Genomic DNA, 27,590 nt, shown 5'->3' with positions numbered 1-27,590 from the left:
TTCATTAATTCATCACGTTCGAAAATGTGAGGAAGCACAGCTGTGTTTGTGTGTCTACTTTCCCCCAACAAATCCACTGTTTACTCCTGCAGCACACAGCTTCTTGAGGAACTCATTAAGCCTTTTTAAAAAGTTAAAGAAGTGGAGTTTTAGTAGTTGAGTTTGACTTTTAATTGGAATACGCTTAGTTGAAAATGACACGCGTGTGCAGGTTTAAATTCTACTTGGTGCCCCATTTAAAGTGACATGACACGTATAAAGAGTATAGAAAGATGAACAATAGGTACTCTAGGTAAGTGTCCATTATAGATGGATATAGCCCCAATGTCCGGTATGAAATCTGATGGCTGTTAATCAAATCGAACAATATCCAGTGTGTTCCTGTGTGGCTTTGTTGTAATGCAGAATGTATCTTTTTGCGTTAATGTTGAGGGAGAAGTGTTCCTCTAAATCTCCTTCACAAGCCTTTGTGCTCCAACCTGGCACAATCAACTGCAGCCAAATTCCATGAGCTGTATAGACAAGCTTTAAACCCTTTTCTGTGTAGCTGATCCTCTACAGTAATTCAAGCTGATGCGATTAAAAAATGTCTTTTTATGCGTCTTCTTCCCTCTAAGACCTTTCATCAGACCAACTGTGCATCTGTTACAAGGTTACCTCCCTTTCTTTGAGTCTTTGCGATCTTCTGCTCTTGGAAACTATTCTCCACCGAATCACTGTTGTTAGCGACCGGATCTTTTGTCTGCCAGAACAGAATTAATATAGTTGATGGGACAAACATTGTCAATCTGCCGGAAGAATGGAGCTGACTGAATTCAATCTTGGCAGACAATACCGGGGGGAAAAGCTCTCAGAGACAGTGCCACTTTGCTGAAAGTCTTCTGTTCTGGAGAGGTTATGGGCCTTGACAAAAGGGTGATGCAGAGTTTGCCCTCATTAATGCCAAAGTACCCCTCTAACGTCAGAGTTAAGCTTTTCTGTAGCTGCTCTTCCTCTCTCCTGTCACTTATTCGTCTTATTTTCCCGGAAACCACTTTTCTATCGACTGACATCATCGAGACATACAGTACACTGTGCTACATTTTGCCTGGGACTTTTACTTCTTTATGATTCGTAGCTTTTGTCAAAGCTGTTTTATCAAAGATTTTACAGTGTATGTACTTTGACATTGTCTTCTAACTTTTCTCTGACTAGATGCTCTGAATTTATACTATGTTACTTGTTATATGGCAAATAGCTCATTATATCTTGTCAATTAGGCTATTTATAAATGGGGTGGGCATTTGTAATACGTTAAAGTTTAATTGTTTTATCCTTTAAACCATAAAAGGTTGATTTAATAATAAATCTAAACGATGTTCTTTGTGAGAATGTCTATATAAATAGTTTAAAAGCCAGTTAAAAATATATAGAGGGAAATGGCAAATGGGATGGAAACATTTGGGTAAAGATTTTGTAATGGAAATGTATAAATTTGTGATTTTGGTTGGTTTATAACATAGCTCTATTAACTTAGATGAAACATTTACATGCTAGTTCACATATTTTCAATTAATATAGGCCTAATTTGTTGGCTAAAATAGAATAAAATGACTGAAGTTTGTTCAAATAATGTTGTAGAAAATATTGTTTTTTTAAATATACAAAACGTTTTAAATATAAAAACCTTGTGCAGTTGTATAGCTCCAGCATTAAGTATGAATATTTAACCTTTGACCTTACAGATTGTAACCAATGAAATGTCTCTTTAAACTTTAAAGGCAACATTGATAACGAACGCCTGGCGATTGCTAGACAGCGAATCCCATACCGACTTGGTCGAGTAGTTGACGAATGGCTACTCGACAAAGGTAAAATCACTGATTAAAATTTCAAATAAAATAATTTGATCATAACAAAGTTGTAGCAGTATTTTGTAAACAATAAACCTAAAAAAAAATAAATGTTCAGTAAAACTTTAAAATCAAAAGGATTTGAACAGTTAAATTTAGTTTGTAGTGTTTCATACTTTTCATAATAATGCATTTATTTTATAGATTATTTAATACGTGTTTACTGTCAATTTACGGTTAAAGGGACTGTAAATATGAACATAAATCCACTTAATGAAGTAACATTGTTAAAATGTCTATAAATTACTGTAGCATTTTGCTGTAAACATATAAATGATACATTTAAAAGTTCCAGTTTATTCATTCATTAGTTGTTAAGTGTTATTTTGAAGCACTTTTGAAACATATACAGTACTTATACAGTACAGTGCATTACTTAGTGTAATTTGATCTATTCCGTTTAAACTGATAGCAGTGATAAATAGTGTGCAATATGAATTGGCATCAGAATTTTGAGTCCCTTTAACAGACATTGTAAATATGTATAGGGCTTTAGATCGAGGAACTGTAATATAAAACAAACTGAGTGCATGCTTTGTTTTTTATAGTTCAATAACTAAAGTCATATTTTTCACTTAAAATGTGAAATTAGCCCTATCATTTTTATGTTTGGTTGTCAATGTGTGTTTTTTCTGTCTTGCATTATGAAAATGCTGTCATAAAACATTTTCTTTCTTTGTTTTAATACTTTTTTTTGTTTTGTTATTCATGTGCCCACCATATCTGTTCTAAGTTTCCTTTCCTTGGTTGCTTTTGCTAAAAGGATGAATAGTGACAGTCAGGTTTCTCACTGCTTCCTGTGAGATTGCACACAAGAGGAGTCCAATTCTCACAGCCTGTGGCCATTTTACCAGTTCTTCTTTTCTTATGCTTGCCGTATACCAGTATTGTAAATGCTAGTGAAATTTGAAGGAAAGTTGCAACATATTACATTGTAATGCACAATGTAATATGTTTTTTTGTTTGTTTGTATACAACTATTTTATATATGTGTTTTATTTTTCAGGCAATTTCCTGCAAACAAATTGTTTATTTAGCGTAGTTTCAAGATTATGTTATCTTTTCAAGTGTACTTAAATCTAATGCATTATCATAACAATTCTACTTCTTCATCTTTTTTCTTGCTATTTTAAATTAGTCTGCCCTTTTAGCAAAGCTGCATTGATTTTCTAATTCCTCTGTTTTTATTTTGTGTGCTTTTCTTTTCATAAGCATCTCATCATTATAACTGCAATAAATTACCTGGGTTTGCCTCTACAACCCGTAATTTATTGGTCTCATTAGCCACTGGGCAAATAATCAGTCTCTCTGTCCTTTTATTTCCTGTTCACTAAAAGTGTCCGAGTCCTCACTTCAAAATTCTTGTATATATGTAACGTTGTTTTTCCGCAGGGCGACAGCTTACAATCTTCAACAGCCAAACCACTATACAGATTGGAGGCTGGGAGCGAGATCGGACTAAATCCTTTCAGGGCCAGCTCTCTGGCCTCTACTATAATGGCTTGAAGGTGTTCAACATGGCCGCCGAGGGGGATCCCAATATTAAAATCCAGGGCAGTGTGCGGCTTGTGGGGGAGTCGCCCTCCTCCATCACGCCGCAGTCGAGCACCACGGCCAATCGTTCAGAGACGTCCACATCCATCATGGAGATCACCACCACCACAGCGTCCAGCAGGAGAGTCAAGCAGACGACACCACGAGAGCCTCAGCAGGTAAAATCATCTTTAAATCATTCTGGTGAAAGACACTTTTATTCATGTCATTATTGTCTTGACTTGATCCGTATTTTAATGCTTGCAAGGCACAGCATGAAGTTAAGCACATCCTGGATTAATCTAATGCATTTATTCGTTATATTTTTATATGCAGAATACATGCATTGCTTTGTTATGTGACGTCTTTCTTCTCTTTGAGTCTTCCGGCCTTAAAAACTGAAGGGAAATCAGTCCTTTGTCCCACAATTGGGAGCCGCACCGCAGGCAGCACCGTGGAGCGTTTCTCCCGTTTGCAATCAGATATGGCACCATGAGGTGTGTGTGTGTGTGTGTGTGTGTGTGTGTGTGTGTGTGTGTGTGTGTGTGTGTGTGTGTGTGTGTGTGTGTGTGTGTGTGTTAGAGCGATAACCATCATAGAGGTCCTCCATCATTTTTATCTGTCCTGCATGACTGGTGCAGCATCTGCAGGAGCATATTACTTCTCAAATGTCACAATGTGTGCCTAAACAATGCAACACAAAATGTGTGGCCTTTCCAATGAATTGGCATTCACACTATTCTTGCCAAGAACAGAATACTTTTTCTATTAAATCTCCTACAATACATCAGCAGCCTTGAGTTTTCAGTGAAAAAGACTACCATTTAGAATAGTATTTGTGTCTTGGTTTTTATTTGCATTTTTTTTGAATTTCAGAACTTGTGCTTTTGTTCACCGGAATCATAGCTGCGGAAATTAGCTTGAACAAATGATCTAGGAATATCTGCGCTCCTAACAGAAGATGCTATTGACTCATTTAGGTCACTAAGAAGAATAGTTTCAGTGGACTGTGGCTGTTTTCCCCCCCACAGCACAGACAGAAACAGAGAGCAGTCACAATATAGCCTTCATATGTTGTTGGTACAAAACTAAACTAGAAGCATCATGGCACACCCGCAGGAAATGTTCAGGCTGCACAAACAATTAAAAAGAGACGTGTCTGATAACAAAGAAACATGTGCTTTAATTGTTCTGGAGCCAAAGCTGCTCTGTGATAGCTTAACTTAATTAACTCTGACTGAACCTTTTTTTTTTTTTTTTTTTAATGAGCATTTTACACTACATGAAACCCTGAAGTTAGACATTAGACAAAGTGAGTGAGATGTAATTGTGTAAAACCATGAAAATGCTGCACACATTATAGTTCCACATAGGGAGCACACATGGGAAGTTAAAATGTGTGTCAGAATTTCAAATATTTTGTAAATTAGCTGCAGGGAAAACATACATAGTATCTTAAATTAAGCAGAGTCGAAGACTGAAATGACCCTTTAATCAGGGCTTAATCAGCTTTTACAAATATAGTTTAAAATAATTTTGGATTTGACTCATTTTGGAGTAATCGGATTGGGTAAAGGAAGATTATAGCATCTCAAGGAGGGGGTGGGTTTAACTTCACACTGAAAAACATACACACAATTGAAATTATTTAATTTTTTTATTCCTTTTTGACAGATTGTGTAAGCTTTCTGTCTTTACAGTTTCACTTAGAAAACAGTTAATACATACAGGTCCATTTTAAGGATTTTAGAGAAATCACTCTTCGTGGTGTAATGCTGCTGCAGATTGGTTTAACTGTCCATAAACAATCTTCTTTAAACCCATTTAGACCTATTGGTGCTGTCATCTAAAATGAAGGTATGAAAAAAAATCCTTCAATGTTGACACATCTACGAAGCCAGATTTAAGCTTTCATGTAGAGCTTTTTAACTTCAAAAGATCATTATATTCAAAGAAAAGAGAAAATGTCAAGTTTTTCTTTCAGTTTAGCAGACTGCTCAACCCACAGCTCATGTTATGAAATGACAAAGTCCTACATATAATTTGCTCCTAACTTAGCAGCCGTAAAAACCCCATGGTGCCGGCTGTCCCCTCACTCTCTCCCGACCATCGCGGCAGTTTGTGTAAGGATCTGCAGATGCTGACAAATAATACAATCATAAATATTGATCCAGCAGAATGGCTTTTTCTCAAACTCAGCATGGTTTCTGAACCATTGCAAGAGCATATAATGCAGGTGAAATATCAGACAATAGACTGTAATTATATCCCAGCTCCACGCAGTGTTGTAAATTGCCACCAAGGAACCAAGAGATTGGCAGAAAGGAACACACTTGATAAGATGGATGCCCGTCTTTTTTCAGGCCTTTTCATCTGGAGAGGAATAAAGTGATGTAAATGACCATGACAATTTTAGAAATGTAGGGTATTACTGACATTATGTGCAGTGCATCTGTATATATTATGTATTTGACCTTATGCCATTATGGTAATCAGATTCTGCTTGAATGTTTTAATCAATATCAATTGACCTTGTAGCAATCATGCTTACAGTTATTGTTTCTGATGTATGCAGTGTATGCAGACCTGTGGTGTTCCAGGGAGCTGATGGCCTACTTCTTGTTTTTGAAGTACACAGTAAGGTTTTAGGTGCATTAGATGTGATGCCTTTTTTGGTTGAATAAATTTGCAGAGGTATTTTACTGTCACATTATGTTGAAGGCTCACCTTTAAAGTGGCATATAAAGGCTTGAAGAAAAGGAGAATAGTCGAGGCTAATTGCGTTGTTTTAGGTTTTCTCTAATGTATTCAAACAGTAAAAAAAAAAAGGGTCATGGGATTAAAGAGTTGCTGGGTGATGTAGGTGGAGGAGATGAATGAGGCATGCAAAAACGTGCACATTGAGAGATGTCAGTGTGTTCAGTTGATTCAACTCGACGACCTTCCCGTGATGAGCTCCTGCGGTAGGACGTTACTGTCGCAGGACGCTGCACTCCGAAAGACATCATGTCTAGTCTCAGTAAAAAGAGATGGTGCATTCACTGTCCTCTCTCGTGGATAGTCAGCATTTTAATCATTGTCCAGCTGTTCCCTCTCCCCTCTGATGGCAAATACATTTCACTGAAGGTTTTTTGTATCCTAAAAGCCTTACATTACTGGGACACATACATTTTTAGTAATGGCTGGCCCTGGTGGAAATAAAATGACTAATACGGGCAGCGGCAATATCAAGCTCTACCGTAACTATTGAAGCTCAGTGAAAATGGTGCTCTGGAAAATGTCGACCAGACTGTCAGAGAGGGCAGTTACATCCAAAAATAATGAGAAAAACTGATCTGAGACCCTTTACAGACCTGTCTAACAATGAGAAAGGATGACTCAACACACATGCATTTTTAAGTGCAGTTACAGCACTTTAAGCCCCCAGTTACAACAGCTTCACTTCATAATATGATGTAATTGAGGCTAAATATGTGGGTTGGGCATTAATAAAAGAGGGATATGAACAAATCTTTTTCATCAGATTGGAGTGTGAATAAGTAGGTCTTGCTTAACTAATACAGAGTGGCCCATCAACTGATGGTCAAATGTGATTTCATGCAGTCTGAGGGGCTAGCGAGACTCTCCAAACTACATTTGATCAGATGAATGTGTACACTGCTGATTTCATGTTGAGTCATGAAGGATATGTTTTATGTATTGCATAAAGAGAAAAAATTTGAAGTTTTGATTTGAAAAACTCTCAAAAAGCACAGAAAGCCACAAGAGAAGAGCCCGGAAATTGACGTTTTTATTTCAGTAAACGGCTGTTAGCAGTAATGAAAGAAAAGAAAATGAAGCAGAGCGAGATTTACTCATCTGAGTAATCAGCTCGCTTATCAACACACATAACCTTTTGTCTCTTCAATAAAAGACAAGTATCATATGTTACCAACATCCCTGCATTGCTTTGCACACATTGTGCAAACACTCGCTCTGCACATTTAGTGTGTGTCTGCTTGCATTGGCCCACTTCTCTCCAAGGGTAAAGTCCTTGCTAATCATGATTAGAATAATGATTTTGAAGGGTCTGCCTCATCAGGTGCCCTATCAAAAAGTTCTCTAAATGCTCGACTGGGGTTAGAGTGTTATTGAATACCATGAGCCTTGGCTTATGGGTAACATTACATTAATGTATTTCTATTCAAGCCAGTGGGTGTCCACTCATGCTTTATTAACAAGAATATTATCATCTTAGAGCACACTGGCGTAATCAGGAAAGAAATGCACCATGGGAAAAAATAAGTTGATGAGTCAGAATAGCTATTTTAATTGTGATTTAAATGTTACATTTGCTTAAGGGATAATTGGATTGATTCAATTCCAGGCATTAAAACCCACTCCAGTAACAGAGGCAGTGAATAACAGTGAGACTTAGCCTTGATGTTACCTTTATTTTGATCGTATCTTGAGGTTTTACTGACTAAGAGATTCTAAACTTGGGTGTCAACTATTCTCTGTAGTGGCTTTTTCTGCTGCGAGCTTCCTGTGCGGGGGAGGTAGCTTATTGTACGGGCTTGACTGTCATGTCTTAATGAAGTGTCTGCTCCCTGCAGCAGTGGCTGGTCACATCCAATTAAACCATAATGCTCTTGTGTATGCATCCACAAACAATGGACCAGCTACTGCACACATATACACACCAAGAAAGGCTGTTCACTTCTCTTCTGTGATTTGGACTTTTCCTACCTCAGCCTCATTTGTTTATTGTTACAGATATTTAGAAAGTTATTCCCCTCATTGCTCTTAAAAAGTTAAGCTGTGTTAATTGGAGACAAGTTTGAGACACAGAGTAAAGTGTCTGCTGGTGACAATTTGGAGCCCAAGCTGCCAACACAGGTCTAATGGCAGCAATAGCTGCCAGCATTTGGGCACTGGCAGTGTAGTGGTGACATACAGTAGCTGTCTCCATGGTCCTTAACAAAACATTTGAATCTGTTTAATTTGTTAACTTGCTGAATTTAAAAATACAAAAAGTGGGAACGCTGCTGATATAATACGTTCTCATAATTTTTGGTAACACTTGAAAACAGCTGCTGTAAACGTGTAAATTTGGGATACGATTGTAATGTTTTTGAAGAGCTGGTGAACTAAATGAAGGAAATCTTCAAGCTGCAGAGAGATAGTATTTAATACCAGATGATGCTTAATCAAAAACCACTGAAGGATAAGAGATAGCATCCTATGTAGCTGTTACCCTCCTAGCAGAAAAAAAAAAAAAAAAAGACAAGTTTCTGCTATCTAGAAGAGCTATTGAGAGCTTTTGACAGTGATAGATCCTTACCTGCACTGCTTTGTATTATCAACCCTGGCCAGCACACATACAGTATATCAATCTCACAAGTGTTCCCAGTGTGAGGCTATCATCCACCATTACGCAGTGCTGTCTGCAGGAACAGCCTCTACAGTTGGTGTTGTTGGCCCCAGCAGCATGGAGAGACACAAGGACAGACTGCTGCAGGAATTGTTGCAGTAGGCTCTAAACAGGAATGTTACACAACTAAGCCCTTGTTTTGGGGACATATTAGGATGGAGAACACTAATGTGTATGTGTCTTCTATGTTAATATTCAATTTGGAATCACGCAATTAAGAATCAAGTTTTAGTTCAGCTAATGTTAATAGCTATTTTATTTTTTCTTCATTTTGACACTCCACATTAATTGCCCGTTATTTATTTTAGAACTGAATTAGTTACTGCAGTGACTCATCAGGTTTGGGCTCTTCAAACCTAACTGACACACTATCGCAGTGGGCCAAAGGGAATTTTTTTTTAAACCCCATTTTCTGTGGAGGAAACGTAAAGTGATCGCAGATTGTCTAGCACCATGAATGTCAATGCCATGAAATTCTGTCCCAGTCTCTCCAGTAGATGTTAAAGTGTTTCCCTGAAGAAGTCACAATTTGTTCCCATGGTGGCACTGAAGGAGGACACACAGCATCACTAAAGTTATTAGAATTTCTGCTCTAGAGACCTTGAAAATCAAATATAAGAAACCCTCGCTTACACATAACAGTAATATTTGACCTCATCTGACTTTTCATGCTTGCAATGTTTCTTTCATCATCTTCTTTTCATAGTACAATTTCCATTTTATAGTTTGTTGCTGGTGAAAAATCAGGAAATACCGATTACAGCCTGTTCCTAGGGAGAATAAACGGCCACTGTGTCACATCATTGCCACCAAATAGCTGATCGCCCCCACTATTTCTGAATTAACCCTGAGTGAGGTGGGTGTAATGGCCATTCAGGGGAAGTGAGGAACATTTAAAACACATTGTGTGGGCCATTTCATTTGCAATCACAGCACATGGTTCAGTTCCAGTTGAACTGGCTTGTAGTGGCTCTGTTTGTCTTGGACTCCGAGACACGGGGCAGAAGCCTGACCTCTCTGTAATTCACAGGGATAATCGAAGATTTGACATGCTGCACTGCTATACCTTCGGTGCAGTGTCTTGGTGCTTTCTAGTCTCCCTCGCTGACTCTCACAAGCACACTGTAATAAACTTAGTGTCACAATAATCTCATGGTGAAAAATCGTCTGCCACTTACTACCCAATAACTGCTCAGTCTGCAGCTTTTCTCGTTTTACAATCACAATGCACTGTGTCTCTTCGTTATCTTTGGTACTACCTTAAGACATTGTTGTGATAGTCCTGATACTGGTAGGGATTATTGCTTTACAAATTGAGGCTACAATAAATCCTCACAGCCGAGAGATTTAATACTAATCCTGCATGCATCAAGATTCAGACCTGTGTCTTATCTCGGGTATGAGTGCTGCTTCTTTAATTGTACACCATTGAATTATACACAGCCTCGAGCTTAAGGCTGATTCAGTCTTCATTTTGTTTGAGATGCATGAATGTTCACTGATACATTGTGACATTGCCCCTCTGATCTTTACCATAGATTTTAATGTCAGCAAGTCAAAATATCTGAAAACTCTCATCAAAAGACAAATTCCATAGCTTCATATTTGAGTTCCTACCTGTTGGTAGTGAATTTTAACTCCCATAGCTGTCCAATAAACAGCTATGGAAAGCAATTTTTAACAATGATCAGTCTTATCTTGCAACAGTTGCTGAAATAATATTTTTGTTCAGGTCCACTTGTGTTGCAGTGCTCTTGTAGCTCTTTTTTCACCAACATAACAGAACCAGAAAGAAGCTTCCCATAACCAGAATTTATTGTAGTTCCACACACTTTCTGAATCAGAAGACAGAGGTGGCACAATCGTTTCTGAGCTATTTTCTTTTCAGTAGAAAATAAATGTAGTGGTGTAGAGTTTGGTCACTGCCTCGCTGCTCACTCATACTTTTGAAAATACCAACACTACGTGCCCCTTACTATGGAGTTACCAGATGAGTATATACCAGAGGATCCCAAACTTTTACCAAACCAGATCTCCCAAGTACCACTGCAACATTGCATCCTGCGAATAACATCATGTTGCACATTACGTCACCCTATGTGGTTAAGCCCAGGCAACTTTTTTTTCTAAAATATTTAAATGATTAACAACTCAATTTTACATCAATGTAATGTTAAGTGTGTATATAGAAACTTTTGTGTGTAATAAAATGAAATGAAATGAAAGTTAATTGAATTTGGGCCAGTTGAAGTGCAGTTGTTAGCATCAGCAAGAGTACCACCAGTAGGAGCCTCAGTTTGGAAATCAGTGGTCTTATAAATTGAAACAAACTCCATTGAAGTGCTTGCCTAAACACACATCCTGCGATATTTGTGTTACAATCCAGCTGTTGTATTTGTGCACCTGTAATTTAAAAGTATCATCTCCCCGAGTAGTGTCCAAATTTAGGTTCAGGAAATGTCTCTAAATGACAGTATGGTGGGGAAAAAAAAACAGAGCCTGTGATGACTGCACTTTAAATTACAGATTGCTAGCTTTCTGTGGGATAAAAGGCATAAACAATCTATCAGTTGCCTAACCTGTTTCACAATCCGCCATTTTATTTCTTTATATCGTGTCTGTCTCCTTTAACTGAGACAGTCATCAGTTTTCTTCAATTCAAATTTTAACAAGTTACTAAGCAATAGACTGCTCACAAAAGTACAGTATGTTTGCTTTTGATTGACAGGCTGTATATGAAATTACCCAAATAGGCACCTTTATCTTCAAGTAATGGAAAAAAAAAATAGTACAAGCATTTAGCGCAGTGTACTGCATACTGTATTGTGAATGGGGAGCACTTAAAGGTAATGTTCCTGCTCTTTGTATTGCTGAATATAAAGCAGAGTTTTACAGTATTTGTTCATTTTATTGCATCAGGAGTTGTACTCAACTGTGTTTGTGCTGGTGACAGACATGTACTCATGACTAAACACCATTGTCTGCTAAATTTCATGATTTTTTTTTTTGTAAGATTGCTTTCCTTTCATGTCTTTATTGGAAATACAGAAATCAGAGGAGAGATGAGGCAGCATGGTACAGTTTCAAGCAAGGATGTTGCAGTTTGGCCACTATTGAACTCACACTCGCATGCAGAGTCGGCCAGGCTTATTTACAAGAGATGAAGGAATGATACACAGGTGGAATTGCATCCTTTTAGAATTAAATTGTCATGAATAAAAGAGATCACAGTTTAGATACAGTTCAAACTATTAGAGACTTTCTGATATCAATCCATTCTTAATCTTCCTCGTCCTTTTACAACCCTGTGATCCGTAGAGATCAAAGAGAAATATTTTGATTGCATTCATACTCCATCACACACAATCTATTAGATATAGCCCACATTCTATTAGTTAAAAGTTTAACTGAACTTGTTGAGTCCTCACAGAATACAATCAGAGCCTGTTTTGTCATTTGATATTGCTGAATTGGGTAGAGATAAATAGGAAATTACTGATTTGTGAAATGATTGTACATTTCTTTTTCTATTTAGTCTCCTTTTCATACATTTAGTCAGGAATAGCTCGTCACGTTGGTGACCAAGTGGAACTGTTTCTTTCAACTCATCTGGAGGCAGATCTCATTGTGAAATGAAAACCAGCCATGCTGTTTTCCTTAAATTCTAACTGTGTGCCCACCAATTTAAAAATCAGACATGCACGGCAAACTGAGAGGTTACGAAGGAAACACACAATGTTTCACATTAAAAGGGAAAGAGGTTTAGCAGCAAGGGTTCAGTCATGTTGGATGAGTTGTATTTCATTTGAGACGTTAAACCTGACTGTCTCACAGACTTCCAAACATACTGCAGTGTTTAGTCTGAGTGTCAGTGCCCTGTAAGGTTGTGGTGCCTTCAATTATTCAGAGAAAGAAAACATCCTTGGGATAAGATTCCCCCTGCAATGCAGATGTATGGAATTGACCATCATGTTACTGAGTACTGTAAGCGTGAGGGGAAAAAAAAAAGAAAAAAAATGCAATAAGTATCAAAACCTTTCACTTCACTGACAGGTGCACTATTGATTTTTCTAGGTTTATTATATTTATAATCTTTTTTTTCCCAGTGAAAAAAACCTGGTATCACCACCTGAAGAAACCGAGAAGCCACAGTGGATAATTCAATAGCCATATTTGTAACAACAGCAATCATTTCTAGAGAGCAGAGGCAGGTTGACTGCAGGATAGATGGACAGCTCTCCTCTGAGGCATTTGTCTGACCTCCCCACCTTGTCCCCAAAGTGAGGTGTGTGTTGTTTTCAGTGGTCCTGGAGTGTGCTGCCCCCAGACCCAGTCATGGATTATGCCCACCCAGTGCTGACAGATGGCAAAGGAGGTAACGCCATAGACCTAAAATGGCCCCGGGCCTGCGGCGCTCACTCCCAGCGACAGACCATATCCATCATCTGAGCCTCACCAGGGGCCATTATGGAAACTGCCCTTCAACATTGTGTTGTACACGTAGAGTCCATGTGACACACTGATCCAGTCCACCTTGGCAGGGGTGAACACATACATGCCAGCGTGTAGCGACATTGTTCACTTGATTTGACGAATGCCAGCATTTTCTGATGGTTGACAGCAGAGACCGGCTCATCTGCAGCAGGTAGATGATCAGCACATTAGCCAGCTGAGACAGCGGGACGCCGTGTCTTTCGTTGCTACTTTATTTTGTGCCTGCATGGTTTAAAGTGTTCTTGAAATTGTTGCAGCCAAATTTATCACAGTAACTGCCATTATTAAAATAGACAACAAAGAAGTGTCTTTGCTTTTGCAGGTTTCACACTACTGCCAGCATTACTAAGGACTACAGCTTGTCCCACTAAGTCTGTTTGGATGACAAGAATGAAACCTACGCAGTGTGAATTTTTTGTTGTTGTTGGTTGGTGCGTGGAGGATATACTGACACCGACAGCTTTACAGCATGTTTTATGGGCCATATTGTTGTCTCTCAGGACATTTGCTGTTTTGATTTGTGGAAAAAGAATGCAGTCGGAGGCCAACTGTTAAACATATGATACACTTCGTCCTACAGTGTGTTGCCTGCGCCTGTAAGACTCTGCATCATACATTACATTCATGAACATGAGCTCTGCACCAATCGCTCGTTGAGCTGTGCTGAGCTCGCTCCATATAAAAACTGGTTTCCTCAACAGCTAATAGTCAGTGTGAAGCAAAAACTAGTTTATTCATCCGAAAGCTCCTTTGTTAATGAATTCTACAAACAGTGCGAATCAAATTTGACATTTTAATTCTCACCAAAACAGGAATCACAATCTTCTTCTATCCTCCGTTAAAGCCCATAATTTATTCTCCAGGTTGTGGGAAACTAATACACAAAGCGCAAAATTTAGCAACAGGTATCTAGAGTTTCAAACCAGTGTGCTAATTGAGCCTATAGCTACTGAGAGCCGTAGATTAACATCATAATGTAAACGTATCAAGATGCCTGGCTCTGTTCAGGAGCAGCCATCTTGACACCAGATCACGTACTGAAAAGACAAATTTAGGGATGGATGGGAAGATAATAGGAAGTAACGTCATTACCAGATTAATTTAAGATAAAACAAATCAGGTGGTACACAAATGAAATCAAAGCATCTGCATGCCAGAAAATAAAGGCTGTTTGTTTGTCAGACAAGTGGGCATTAGAGGGAGAGTAATGGAGAAATGGCTCTGGGAAAGGAGTAAATATATTTAAAGGAATAGTTTTGGGAAGTACACTTGTTTGCTCTCTTGCAGAGAGTCTGATAAACAGACTCATATCTGTACCATAAATAGAAAGCCAGATCCAGCAACCAGTTAGTTTGGCATAACATAGATGGTATAAATAAATTAGAGTAAATATTTTATCTCTGTTTGTTTAATCAGCACAAAAACACAAAAGGTAAGAACGAAGAACAGTATTTGGTTTCGTAAGAGGTTATGTGCTAGAGTATTTCTGTGCCAGGTGTAGTGTCTACCTGGAGTTTAATAATCACTGTGAGTTTGCAGTGTGGAGACCAAGTAGCAACACTGTGTAGACTGTGATGTTACCAACTGGTCTATAAACTTCTGGTTTTAGGCCTCCAGTCTGACGTTTTGGCCATCGCGGCGATGTCTTGTCTTGTCGTATCCCCGGTTCATCCTAATATTGACGCCCACCTATACCGTAAACCTGACTAAATCTAAATTAAATGAAATACAAATTCAAGAACTTCTTTGGAAGTCCTAGCTAAATGACAAGTCTAATGAAAAATCAGGAATACAAAAAGAATGTATTATTGATTAAGAACAAATCTAGTCATGAACTGCAGTCCTGAACTCTGGCATTACAACACTGCCACGGGGATGGATTAGTGATGAAAATCAATTTCACTTGAGAGACTCCATAAATAGTGCCCAATTTGGACTTTCCATTGTTTAGATTTTTTTTTCTCTATTCCCACACTGATTTTGTGTTCTGTATTTTTTTTTGTTTTCCTGTCTACTGAGAGCATTGTTCATTACTTTGTAACATTCGCACTCGGCTCTTTGCGAATGACAAATCCCGACCTGGAGGACAGGAATCTGATTATGATGACGCTCTGTAGGAGCGACAGGCGACCTGGTCTGCTGTTGTAGGGCAAAGCTGCTCTTCCTCTTTCCTCATGTCATGTTTTTGCAAATGTTACACATGGGAATTAGGCCTGAGTACATTCATCTCAGAAATGATGGCATCTATATTAGGATGACAAATTTGTTCCTGTCACCTCATGAGGGACTGGGACTGCGTGTCAAGACGCAGGTAAAGTCAGGGAGACAGTGATTTGTGGCCAAGCTGCATATCTCTTCCTATCCTGCACGCTCTTTCTCAAAACACACACAGCGGCAAGCTTAGATTTGTCATCTATTTTTAGATTTTGAGGGAAAGGAAGATAAAAAAGAACTATACAGTCTGTTTTGAACCAACAATTTCCCCAAAATGACAAGTCTTTGTATGTTAGCATTTAGATGGAAAGCACCGTAGTTACAAGCCATTCCCTGGTAATTGTTATGCCTCCCTTCTTCCCCAGCTTATCCTTAATGTATGATATTCCTCCTGGGCAGTTCTCTGCTCTCAGGCCAGATTACTACCAAGCGAGCTACAGACATGGCGAGCTCCAGATTCGATTTCAGATAACAAAAATATCGGACATCCAGAGGGGAAAATGCTTCAATGCTGACAGTGTGAAAGCGAGGATAAGGAGGGTAAGGACAAAGTCAACCATGTAATATACTTCTATGGAGCAGTGTTTATGCATAGGCAAGAGAGACAAGAAATGAGAGAACATGAGGGGGAGCGTAGGAGGTAGATGGAAGCAGATAGTGTCTTATGAATATCATATTAAGATTTTATCATTTAGAGCATGTAGCTAACAGAAGGCATCCAGCCTTCTCCTGTGTAATCGGCTAGAAGCTGTATACTACATGGCAGTCGCTCAATATGCACTCTGTCTGCACTGTGAGGTGACTGCAGGCACTCAGCCATATTGTGTGCACATTATTTATACATCCCGAATAATAAATAGTAAGCACCATGCTTGACTAGAAATCAAAATATCAACGGTTTTATCATATGTCGCGCAAAATGTCTGAAGTTGTCTGCAGGGATGAGTTGGGCACCAGTAACACATGGTTCGCTCTGAGTCAGTGACTGACATGGTGATAGTGTGACGCAGACGCTAACTGGGAAATGGACTCTGCGTATCCTCCCTCGCACCCAGACAACTTTCCCTGGTTACTTTGGTGGCGGAACCGTATCACATGCTGAGTCTTTGAATTTCCATTAAGGCCACGCGGATGACTGTTCCTGGAAAATCAGCCCGACAAGGGGTACTGAGGGGGACTTGAAGAACATCTACAAAGCAGTGCCTTGAAGCCGCCACATTAAAACGATTCCTCACACACACCAGTGTTCTCCGGTCCCCGAGAGGGAGGATGTTTAACGAGGGCATAGGCATGTGTACATTTTAAAGCAGCTCTGTAATTACCTCACATCTACATTCGCCAACCCTTTACACTGCTGCATTAGCCCCTTACCCTCTTAAATTTAATTTTGCGCTGCAGAAGCTTTTCTCTGTCTCTGCACCAAATTAACAATTGACCTGTCACTGCTTACTCATTCCCAAATCCTATTGTTTTATTGGAAGCTGAATCTATCCATTCACTCGAATTTCCTAATTTCACACTGTTACATTACCACCAACCTTTACACACCTCGGTGATAATGGAATCCAGTGCTCTTTTACAGGCATTCGCACAACTGTTTTATGGACCGGTCGAATCCAATAGAAATGATCAGGCATAAATTATGTATTAAAAATCTCTGCTCATAGTTCATTTCGGTTCTAATTGGTGAATGTGTGCGTCTCTTTGTGAAACTCTCCCTGTTTGTTTGTCCACACTGCATGCCGTGAGTGTACCGTGAGTGTACCGCGTGTGTGTGTGTGTGTGTGTGTGTGTGTGTGTGTGTGTGTGTGTGTGTGTGTGTGTGTGTGTGTGTGTGTGTGTGTGTGTGTGTGTGTGTGTGTGTGTGTGTGTGTGTGTGTGTGTGTGTGTGTGTGTGTGTGTGAGAGAGACGCTGCCTCCCAGCACCTTGTTAGACCGTCTGGGGTGCAGCGACTTTAAGCCTTGAGGAAGATGTATGGCAAGACAGGAACATGTGGGTACCAGGGGAGGAGATGGAGAGCCGCCGACCATTCTTTTTTTAATGACACTCTGATACTCAGCCCGAGGTCCAGTTGCACCAACAGCTGCTTCATTTTAAATAAAGCAAAGCCTTTCCCCCATAAGGGACGGTGTCTCCTGACTGAACAAGAGAAAACAGCTGTCCACCATGGCCAGTTTTACTTTATGGCGTACACAAACAGTGAAAAAACACAAAGAAGCAACATAGCAATTATTCAGAGTGAATTGCCTTTGACAAATGTCAGCATGGCTTTGCATGAATTCTCTACTCTGAAGATCACACTACCTACAGAAAGTACTCAGCGGATTGCTCACACTCAGAATAATATAATGCATAACCTAATGCCTCCAGTAATTACTGACATCTTTGAACACTCAAAATGATGTGACCTAGTGATTTTATGTTCCTTAAATTGAAGTTTTTGGAGTCAGAAAAGTCAGAATTGTTGTTTAGAGAATACGTTTTTTTGGTATATATCTTTTTCGTAATTTGCTTTTTGGATTTATTTTCCATTTAGTGATAAGGCCACAGTATATTAACTGTCAAACAGGTCAAAGTGTGTGATGTTTAGGTGACTAATGTGTTTCTTAATCGGCTGTTAATTGCAAACTTTTTTTTTTTTTAATGCAAGACTTTGGTATTATTTTGTATATGAGCAGATATACTGTACAGTGCAGTTATACAGATGAAACACTCCTGTTGCAGTGTACAGCATTTCAGTTTGAGAAAGCGTTTGTTTCCTGGGAACAAGAATGACGCACTCTGCCTTGTTTATTGCCCTCATGCATACACTTTTGGCTTATTTACTGACTGATGTTTTCGGTAGTGCCTGTTTTTTCAGGCTTTGTTGAGCCATTTGCTGAAAAATGTAAGAATCCGATGTAAATCCTCTTCAGTGAGGATACAACAGAGAATAGCTCCATTTTTACCCAGCTGGTTGTTCCCGATTGTTCACTACTCTGCTCTGAGTGGCAGCGGCAATCTGTTGTGTCACCATGAAGCCCTGCGTCAGAGCTCTTCTGAACTAACTGCTCAAGAGACAGAGCCCAGATAATCAACATGTACAGCAAAGTTATGTTGACATAAGTTTGCTGTATATACTGTGTATGTAAATCCATCAGCGTTTGTCGATAGTGATAATGCTGCTCCATTGTCTTGCAGCCTTGTCTGTATCTGTGTGAGTCCATGATGCTGACAGCTTGGCAGGCCAGCAGGAGGAAGAGTGTGGGTGAAGGCCAGGTAATACACTGAGCTGAATTCAGTCTGAGAGGCCCACACGCCTTCATTATTCAGTTGGAATCTATTGAGCATCTGGGACTAAATTATTCATCAACATCGACCTAGTTCCAGGGTGCTAAGTTAGATACTTGGATGTCATCAGGCGTTCTGATAAGCACTGCTGCTGCAGTGTGATAGCTGCCATGGGTAAATAGAGAGTTTGTGCCTGGATCATAAAGAGCACTAGCCACGGGTTCATTGTTATAGACGGTAGTTTTGTATAACAGAGCCTTTAGTTTGTAGACATCGGTGTAGGAACACGGAGGCATTCTTCATCCCGTGTCTAACCATGAGCCCTTTCTATGTGCTGTCCCACCGCCTCCCTCTCCCCCTCTCACTGGCTCACTAATGATGTGTTGCTGCAAGACTGAAGCTTAGGACAACAAACTCCTCCCAATTAGTCTTTTCACACTGCATCTCTGGTCAGATATGGACCCTAGCAGGCCACTATCAGTGTAACTCATTGCCAGCATGAGAAATAATGACACCCATTCTGAGCAGGGACATATAGAGAATACTGATTCCTCTGCTGCTTTTTTTTTGCTGGCAGTTATAAACAAGACATCAATACAGTTTTTAGAAATGCTATTGACTTCAAATAGAGTCTTGTGTGTGCCCTTGGTATGATTTATCCAGGATTATTATGACTGAAATAAAAATTTTAATGAGTACAGTATGACCAATTTTGTTGCAGTTCAAAATATTTCAGACTAGTCTGATATTAATCCCTGTAGCCCGCCCCTGGTCTAAATGGTCTAACACAAAGTTATAAAGGCTAATTATGTTTATAAAACCTTAATATATTCCCTATTTATTCAGTCCTTGTGGTAAAATGTTTAAAAAGTAAATAAATTAGTAAATCATTTTAAGCTTCTAAAAATAAATCTAAGCTATCTACTAAAAAAAAAAAAAAAAAAAAAAAAGTTTCCAATTGATGTTCAAAGCATTATATACCCTTGGTACTTTCAGATATATTAATTGCTGGTTAGATAATACCATTCTTGATATTTCAACCAATATACTCCATGGCTGTCATGCACATTTCACATTGTGAAACTCCATGTTCATGTATTGATTAATACTAAAAACCTGCTCTGTTGGAATAAAAGATGGGATCAGAATCAAAGGTCATTATTAAAGACAAGATGACAGATCTTATTATACCTAAAAGATAGGACGACGCTGTGTCGGGTGGAGAGACTTCCTTGGTCTCGGCTGAAGATAGTGGCAGCCCGTGGGGAACAGTTATTCAGTAGGACGCTTACATCTAATGGATTGTATGATATATGAGCATGAAGGAAGAGATGTGATCAAACAAAGACAAGTTATGAGACAAATTCTGCAGATTTGCATGCAGTTTATCAAATAGCAAGTCTCTACGTGAGATGATCGTGTGCAGCAAAGACATTTTCTCTGTGATTTTTCAATCAACCCCAAATTCCCTGGCTGATGATTGCACAGCTTTTTTGGCTTTCTGAAAAAATATTTGGATTTACACCACGTCTTAATGAGAAACAGATTATGGACACTTGGTAAAAGAAAAATATTATTGTCACTGATCAGCAGTATAGCAAAAGAGAGAGCTTTCCAAAATAAGAGCTTATATTGGGAAAAAAAAAAGAGGGCTTACTCGGTAAAGAAAAAAGAAAACCAGAAAGGCAAAAGAAAACAGCAAGCACCCTCAGTGGAATACATTACCAGGACAGCAGAGGCATGCTTCGGATAAACCCTTCAGATGCCTTCAGTGTCCTCCTGACTTTCAGCTCGTCTCCAAAGAGACATGTTGTGTGCCAGAGAGCATTCATCAAATTAGACCAGAGAAAACAATGTGAAAACCCACGGCTCTCCATAGAGACATGCCGACAGGTTATCACAGGGAAGGTGTCTCTTGCTCTCGAGCATCAGGGCAGCAGCACACCGCATCCTCCCTGAAGAGCAGCCCTCCCCCTCCACCACCACCACCACCACCTCCCCCTCTCTCCCAAGCCAGGATTAAGAGGGGAAAACGTGCATTCAAGGGAGAAGTGTACAAATGTAGTGCATCATCGTAAAACCACCTACTTCATATAGTAGTTATTAGAGAGTGGCAGCAGACACTGCGGTGTGGCTGGGTGTTACTGGGGAACAGATAAGTGTTTGTTAGGTTGTAGATAACCAGGGGTCCGGCGAAATGAGACTGCTGACTAAGCCTTAGCGAGCACATGCAGAGCACGGCTCAGCCTGGACATCTCATTAAGGAGGACTATTATCAATCCTCCGAGATCGCAAGGCAGCATGACAGTGCTAAAGAAAGCACCAGGGTGCCTTTGGCTGAGTCAGGTTGGAATTTCCTGGTGCACATGCTCTTTGATGGTTCAATCGGTGCACGAGCCAAGGTCAGTCGATAGCTTTACTTCTCCAAAAGGTTTACAAAGATTTGTTTGATTTTGTATATAAAACTCCTGCAGCATCAAAAGTATTGGCAATGGCACTGTACTTATAAAGTATCAACATTTTCCGACACGACAAGTACATTTCTCTCTACAGTATTTATATTTTCCTCCCCTTTTTGTGCATTTCATACTCCTAGCTGTCTCTCCAGGTTTTCTTTCTACATCTCATAGGAGTGTACTCTCTGCTACTCTGAGCAGAGGCAGATAAATGAGCTGTGTTGTAGGTTCACCATGGCTTCAGCACTTTACCGCTAGATTAATGATGCTTTGCAAGCCCCAAGCCTTTGCTTTTAGCATTTTAGAAGTACCCTCATAAAAGGAACTACAGGTACACCTTGTTTATATGCTCATCTATTGGGGCATCTTTCCTGTGGGCACGATGCTGTTCGCATGAGTAAACCTGACTCCCCTGAGCTAATGAACCCTCCCCAAAGCATACAGTTTTTTGGGGAAAACTTTAGAAGAAAACATTTAGTTGAAAACACCTTTGTTTTAAATTCTAAATCACTGCGATGTTAAAATCATCACATGCATGTCCAGTTTTATTTAGGACCTGAAAAAATGTCTCCTAAGATGTCAGTGTCCTTTTCCTGCATCTCAACAAGGCTACCTGTCAGTTTTCATCACTATGGCTAAATTGTATGGTAAGCCCCTCACATAGCCCACATTGAATTGTCACGAGTGAAAAAAGAAGCCAAGCGTTGGAGGAGGACACCATGAATTGGTAATGTTATTGGATTTCAACCAGGTCATGACCACATCAAAATGTTGACCTACACACTAATCCCGGATGGCAGACTGATGCCCAGTAACATGTGAATACATTTTAGTGTTGATTCGAAGGCTTACATCCACCTCACACACACAATTCAATTCATTTAAAAGTATAGCACTAGGTTTATATTTTGATAAGACAAAAGAAGTGGACTTAAAGGTGTCTTGAACGTCCTCCAGGTTGTCCTTGGTGGGGGAAATGAGCACGACGTTAGTTTATGGGGTTGTCAGTTATTTCAAGCCTCAATTAGGAAACAATATGACATATTTTCACTTGACATGTCCATGTTTTTCCATCCTTTACAAGCAAAACAAAGGTATGAATGAATGTAGTTGTTCAAGCCTTAAAAAAGTGGATTCACTGTCTGCACCTTAATTATAAAATTATAGAGATAAACAAATATCCATGTGTATTCTTGGATTTGACTGTGGTGATGGAATTTGAGGCCTCATGATGAAACTCTCTGACCTGAATGATGAGACAGAAACATATGAATATGAACGGGCATACACCTCCGCCTAGGTTATTCTATGGGGAGTTAACCTACAGCTACTACACCCACACCACATTGCTTCCTCTTCTCCGCTTGCAAATAAATCTGAAGGACAGAGGTGAAGGGAGAGAGAGAGTAGAAGAGGGATGTGAGAGGTAGAGGGAGAACGAGAAGCAGAGTGGTGAGGTGGGAAGAAGAGAGAGGCAGTATTGATTCCTTGATTCCCGTACCTCTGCCAGTGAGTGCAGAGTGTCAAGATCTCCCGCCAGGAAAAACAAATCACAAGGCTGAAGTGATGGATGTGGCACTCCAGGATCCGGCGGTTTTGCCATCTGGATGGCCGACACTGTATATCAGCCTCATGCACAGCAAATTAAATTTACATTTGGACGGCTTCCCCAGGCCTCCACCCGGCACAGATGCACCAAAAAAAAAAAAAAACAGCCCGCCGCCACAACTGTCTTAATGGGTTTGATCTATCATTTCCAGGTCTATTATGTAAAGATGATGTTGGTCCATGTTCAGAATGTCAAAATGATGTTACAGTCACAATAAAATCACATTATGTGCAGCCAAATGGATGTTGAGCAAAATGACATCACCTTTAATTTCCTCAAGATGAGTCAATACTAATCTAACTTGCCGATATATTTTGATGTGCAGTCAAACATCAGAGCACAAATTCAATAATGGCCAAAGTCCATCTTAATTTTTGGGACCTGACGCATTCATCGCCTGTTTTTATTTATTTATATTGTGGTAAATGAAAAGTACGAAAAAAGCGAAGTGCATTGAGGATTGTAAATCATGCGTTTGATGGTTTAAAATTATTACTCCAAAAAGGATAAGGTGCAAGGTTAAATATATAGAGCGAGAAATCAAGAATCTAACCAGGCCCTGAAGAGGCTGCCATTCCTAGATGAAATGACCTTTAATGCAGAGCTGATCAAATGGCCCGGAGCGGGACGATAAAAGAACATTGCAGTGTAATGTTTTACAGTGTACTTTTTTTCTACTCTTTTGTTTGCCCTTTCCCATCTTCCAAGGCAGGAAAATGTATCGTTTTTGGCAGATGAGGAAACACTTTGAAAGCAGTTTGAAATGGATTTGGTATTAGAGCAGATGTGGCAGCAGAATAATGAAGCACCAGTGTGCATGCTGTGATTTTGGTTTATTTGGGATTCTTCTTTTGTAAAATAGCTTCTGAATCACATTGAACAAAAGAAGAAAAATATTGATTTATACCTCTGCTTCTCCGCCCTTTGTTTTCCAATCTCTTTTTTGAAGCTTTCATGCCTGCTTGTCCTCTGAATGTCAGAGATGCCATGTGATGGCTCTTAACAATCCCCTTGAAGGGCCATGTGGAGCCACACACTGCAACACAAATTGAGCATGTGAGTTGACAAGTGTGCTGTGAACTTCAGCCTCTGCTGTTCCTCAATAATCAGATCTCATTTCTGTGAGGATGGCGTTGCTTGGAAAGCAGTGCAGTAGCTGCTGCAGTGCCAGGCTGTGTGTTGACAGATGAATCCAGCAGCCAAACAGTGTAGCTGTCTGGATTCACATCTCATCTGCCCCGCTCTCCTTAACCTAAGCCTCTGGAAACACCACTATTGGTCGTTTTGAGTGGGAGTCATCTTACCCCGTTGATGCAGCTAAGTGTTCCATGCCCTCACCACTCCACTGTCTGCTTCTCTCTTTTCAGACAACCGACGACTTGCTGGTAGCATCAGCCGAGTGTCCGAGCGATGATGAGGACATTGATCCCTGTGAGCCGAGCTCAGGTGGGTTAGGTTAGTCATCTCTTTTTTTTATTCTACTTCTCTCTGGGTGTGTCAGTGTGTCTCTGTGTGTCATAGTCCACCCTCACCATGACACTCCGGGCTACCACAGTGTTTAAATGAGCTGATTGTGGTTTTAGTTCAAGCTTGAACACTTTTCAGAGACAGAGTTGTTCGAGTCAGACTGGGGAAGTCCCTGTCTGCCTGTTTTTAGTAGTTCTTACATTTCAATATGCAGGAGTGTAAACTTTCGATGCAGTAAAACTTTGTTGATATTAGTTTCACCAGGAATGGAGAAAGAGGTCATGTGTTGAAGTACAAAGAAAGATCATGTCCATACAGGGAGGACACTGGAGGTGGTTGGATGGAACAAACACAGGATTTTCACCTGGGAGATCAGTGTTCAAGTCAGTGAGAATTAAAAGTCAGCATCATGGATTTAACTTGTGATACGTACATTCAGTAACGTGTGAAGTTACTTATCCTAACTAAAACCATGGTTTTCTCCTTAACTTAACCATGTGTTTTTTTGCCACCTACAACTACGGCACCTTACTTTTTCCGCATAGACGAGGCAAAACGTCTCACTGACACGTTACCCTCTAGTGTACATATAGGTGTATTACATATCGTCACATTATACTAGGTTGAAAAATATGAACTTGGAAGGTCAGCCAGGCTAACTTTTTAACTGCAGTAGGTTAAAGCAACAGTTCAACATATTGGGAAATTCTGTTATTTACTTTCCTGCAAAGTTATATTTCATATCAACCTGCTACATACGAAGCTACAGCCAGCAAATCTGAGCTGTACAAAGGAAGTCAAATCCACCCACCAGTAACACCTAACTTTTTTGGTTTCATAGCCAGACTGATGGATTTCATACTATTAGCCTCCTGTTCTGTTTTTTTTTTTACTGATTGATAAGCTTGATTTTGTCCCCTGGCTTCCACCCATCAAAATTGAACTCAGCCAACACATATTTTTTCTGAACAATACTCTCTCTGAGAATATGCACACATAACTAAAAACTCCACGCTGCGTAAAGTTGTTTTGTATGCGTCCAAGCAGCTCTTATTCCTTTGTTGTAATTGTTCCCCTATTTGTCTTCATCAGCTCATGGCATTTTGTTCATGCGCAAGCAAGGGAGTTCACTGATAGACACAGTTGTAATTATCGGACCCATATGAGTCCAACACATGATATCAAATCGGGGTAAACCCAGAGAGGAATGTGTGGAGGCTGGTTTTTACAGGTGGGTAGAGGGTCCCCACTGTTGTTAATTATATTCAACAGCGGCCAGTGGGAGTTCATCCTGTTGTTTCTCATGTTACATTGTTCACAAAAGCTGCACATAACATCCCTTGGAGTTTATGATTGAGGCACATATCGGGGGTTTCTCTTCCTAAAACAAACCAACGTATTTTGATCTATGCCTCTCACTGTGTCTTCAAGAGCTCTGATGAACAAACCACTTTTTGTTATCCCCAACGTGGTTGAAACTTGAAAATACTGCTTCCCAGACTTTGCTCTGACAAATTGGGATTGTAAATCTGTTTGTTCCCTGCATTGCCGCCCAAGTTTTTAATCTCTTACCTTGTCACACATGGAGGGCAATTAAGCCTAACTCTAGCGCCTGCCTATGAATAGAAGGATTTTCAAATGCATTCTAAAGTGATGAAAAGCACGGAGAACAATTAAGTCCAGACTCAAGGCCCTCCACTCCATCTAAATGCGCTATCGATCAGTATGTGGTCATAAAACCTCCACTAAATTAATGTCTGCCACACAGCAAAGACTATCAACTTTCTAGTCTGTCTCTCTTCCTGCTCCTCTGGCCTTCCTCTGGCAGGATTAGCTTTTGCCACACTTACTCTTTCCCTATAACTCTCATACTGCACATCACAGTGATACTCCCATTGGGCACCATCACAATAGGTACTTCCAATGTACATCTGCTACCCCTGACAAAGACCATACACAGGAGATTGGGCTGCATAATAATTCACACTAGCAGCTTGCATTATGATATTTTTTGACAAGGGCATCTGCCAAAACATCAGTCGCGAACTGTGTGATGCTCAGGGACGCACACTCCCAGTGCAGAGTATCCCTCTCCTTCTGTGATCACTGAAGGGGATTTGACACCAGAGCTGCGGGCTCCCAGGGTGGCAGCTGTCTAACACCGTATCCTGATTAATATCTACATTCAGAACGATTCACACGCTCTGCCAAGCACTCGTCATATCTCAGACAGGGCTGCTGCGCATAAAGAACTGGATACACTGTCGCTGATAAAGTACTACTTTCTCATGTTACTGTTCAGCCAACTCCTTTTAATGACACCAATAATATATAATTTTTCATGCAATACCCTGACAGCCAGTTCTGTCTGCTGCTGCTCAAAGGCAGAGGCGACACGCACAGCCCTTTGATATCTCTCTCTCTAACTATCAACCTTTGGCTCAGGCCGCACAGCACCTGTACGTATACAACAGGATACTGTTGGTGCATAAGTGATCCCAAGAGGTGAGCTTCGAAACAGACCATTATGTGAGCTATCTATGGTCACCTAGATCACCCTGTATCTCACTGGAGTCTTGTCCCACAGCAATCGCTATCAGACAGCCACTGTGTGACATGAATCAGGTAAACTTACTTATTGCCAAGCTTTATTACTCTTATACTTCCGGAAACCATGGAAAGCCAGCGGTGCTAGCAGAGCTTATCACCCGGCAGGACTCAGATTAGATCATACTGCAGCAAATTGAATCCCCCCAACCCCCCGGTTCAGAAAACCACAGAGGAATACACAGGCCCATGATGCTGCTACACACCTGATCTCTAATAGGAGGATGGTTCAGGAGAGGGTGCATGTACTGGGCAGCCAGGCTCTGACAGCTGAATATCACTGCAACTACGATTACGTGCACATTATGCACCTATCTCTGTGATCCTTGTTGTGGAATTTGTTCTGCAAAACTAGAGTGCCGAGGGTTTTTAGCGTCCATGTGATCTCACTGCGCCTCCTTAGACAGAAAAGTAACAGAAGCTTTATGAAAATATTCTGCATAATGACCTAACATGCCTCTAAGGGCAGTTCTGTTGTTAAATACATACTGCATGAATTCTGACATTTCCCTTAAACGAGTCTTGCATGTTTCCTGCAAGAAATTTAAAGGCCAGGGAGAAGTGTTGGCCAATCATCTGGAGAAAATGTAGGCCTAGTTGTGTGAAAATAGCCTGGTGAACAGTCTGTCGAGAT

The 27,590-nt window shown here is 40.1% G+C and overlaps 1 protein-coding gene across 25 annotated transcripts in view; it reads left to right on the top strand.

Moving 5' to 3' along the window:
- LOC138616130 (neurexin-1a) overlaps positions 1–27,590 on the top strand; it is a 245,559-nt gene that overhangs the window by 205,857 nt on the left and 12,112 nt on the right. For 12 of the 25 annotated variants that reach the window (XM_069690225.1, XM_069690213.1, XM_069690210.1 and 9 more), the window contains 3 exons: positions 1,761–1,850; positions 3,285–3,604; positions 24,250–24,337. In XM_069690225.1, coding sequence (XP_069546326.1) covers positions 1,761–1,850; positions 3,285–3,604; positions 24,250–24,337 — 498 coding nt within the window. The remainder of the gene's footprint in view (positions 1–1,760; positions 1,851–3,284; positions 3,605–24,249; positions 24,338–27,590) is intronic. The other 13 variants (XM_069690215.1, XM_069690220.1, XM_069690226.1 and 10 more) reach the window with 3 other exon arrangements.

The sequence above is a fragment of the Brachyistius frenatus genome, unplaced genomic scaffold (assembly GCF_029030835.1).
Source record: "Brachyistius frenatus isolate BFR_SWC_R1_liver_20210118 unplaced genomic scaffold, ASM2903083v1 Contig_8, whole genome shotgun sequence".
NCBI classification, from domain to species: domain Eukaryota; kingdom Metazoa; phylum Chordata; class Actinopteri; family Embiotocidae; genus Brachyistius; species Brachyistius frenatus.
This window is presented reverse-complemented; position numbering and strand designations above follow the sequence as displayed.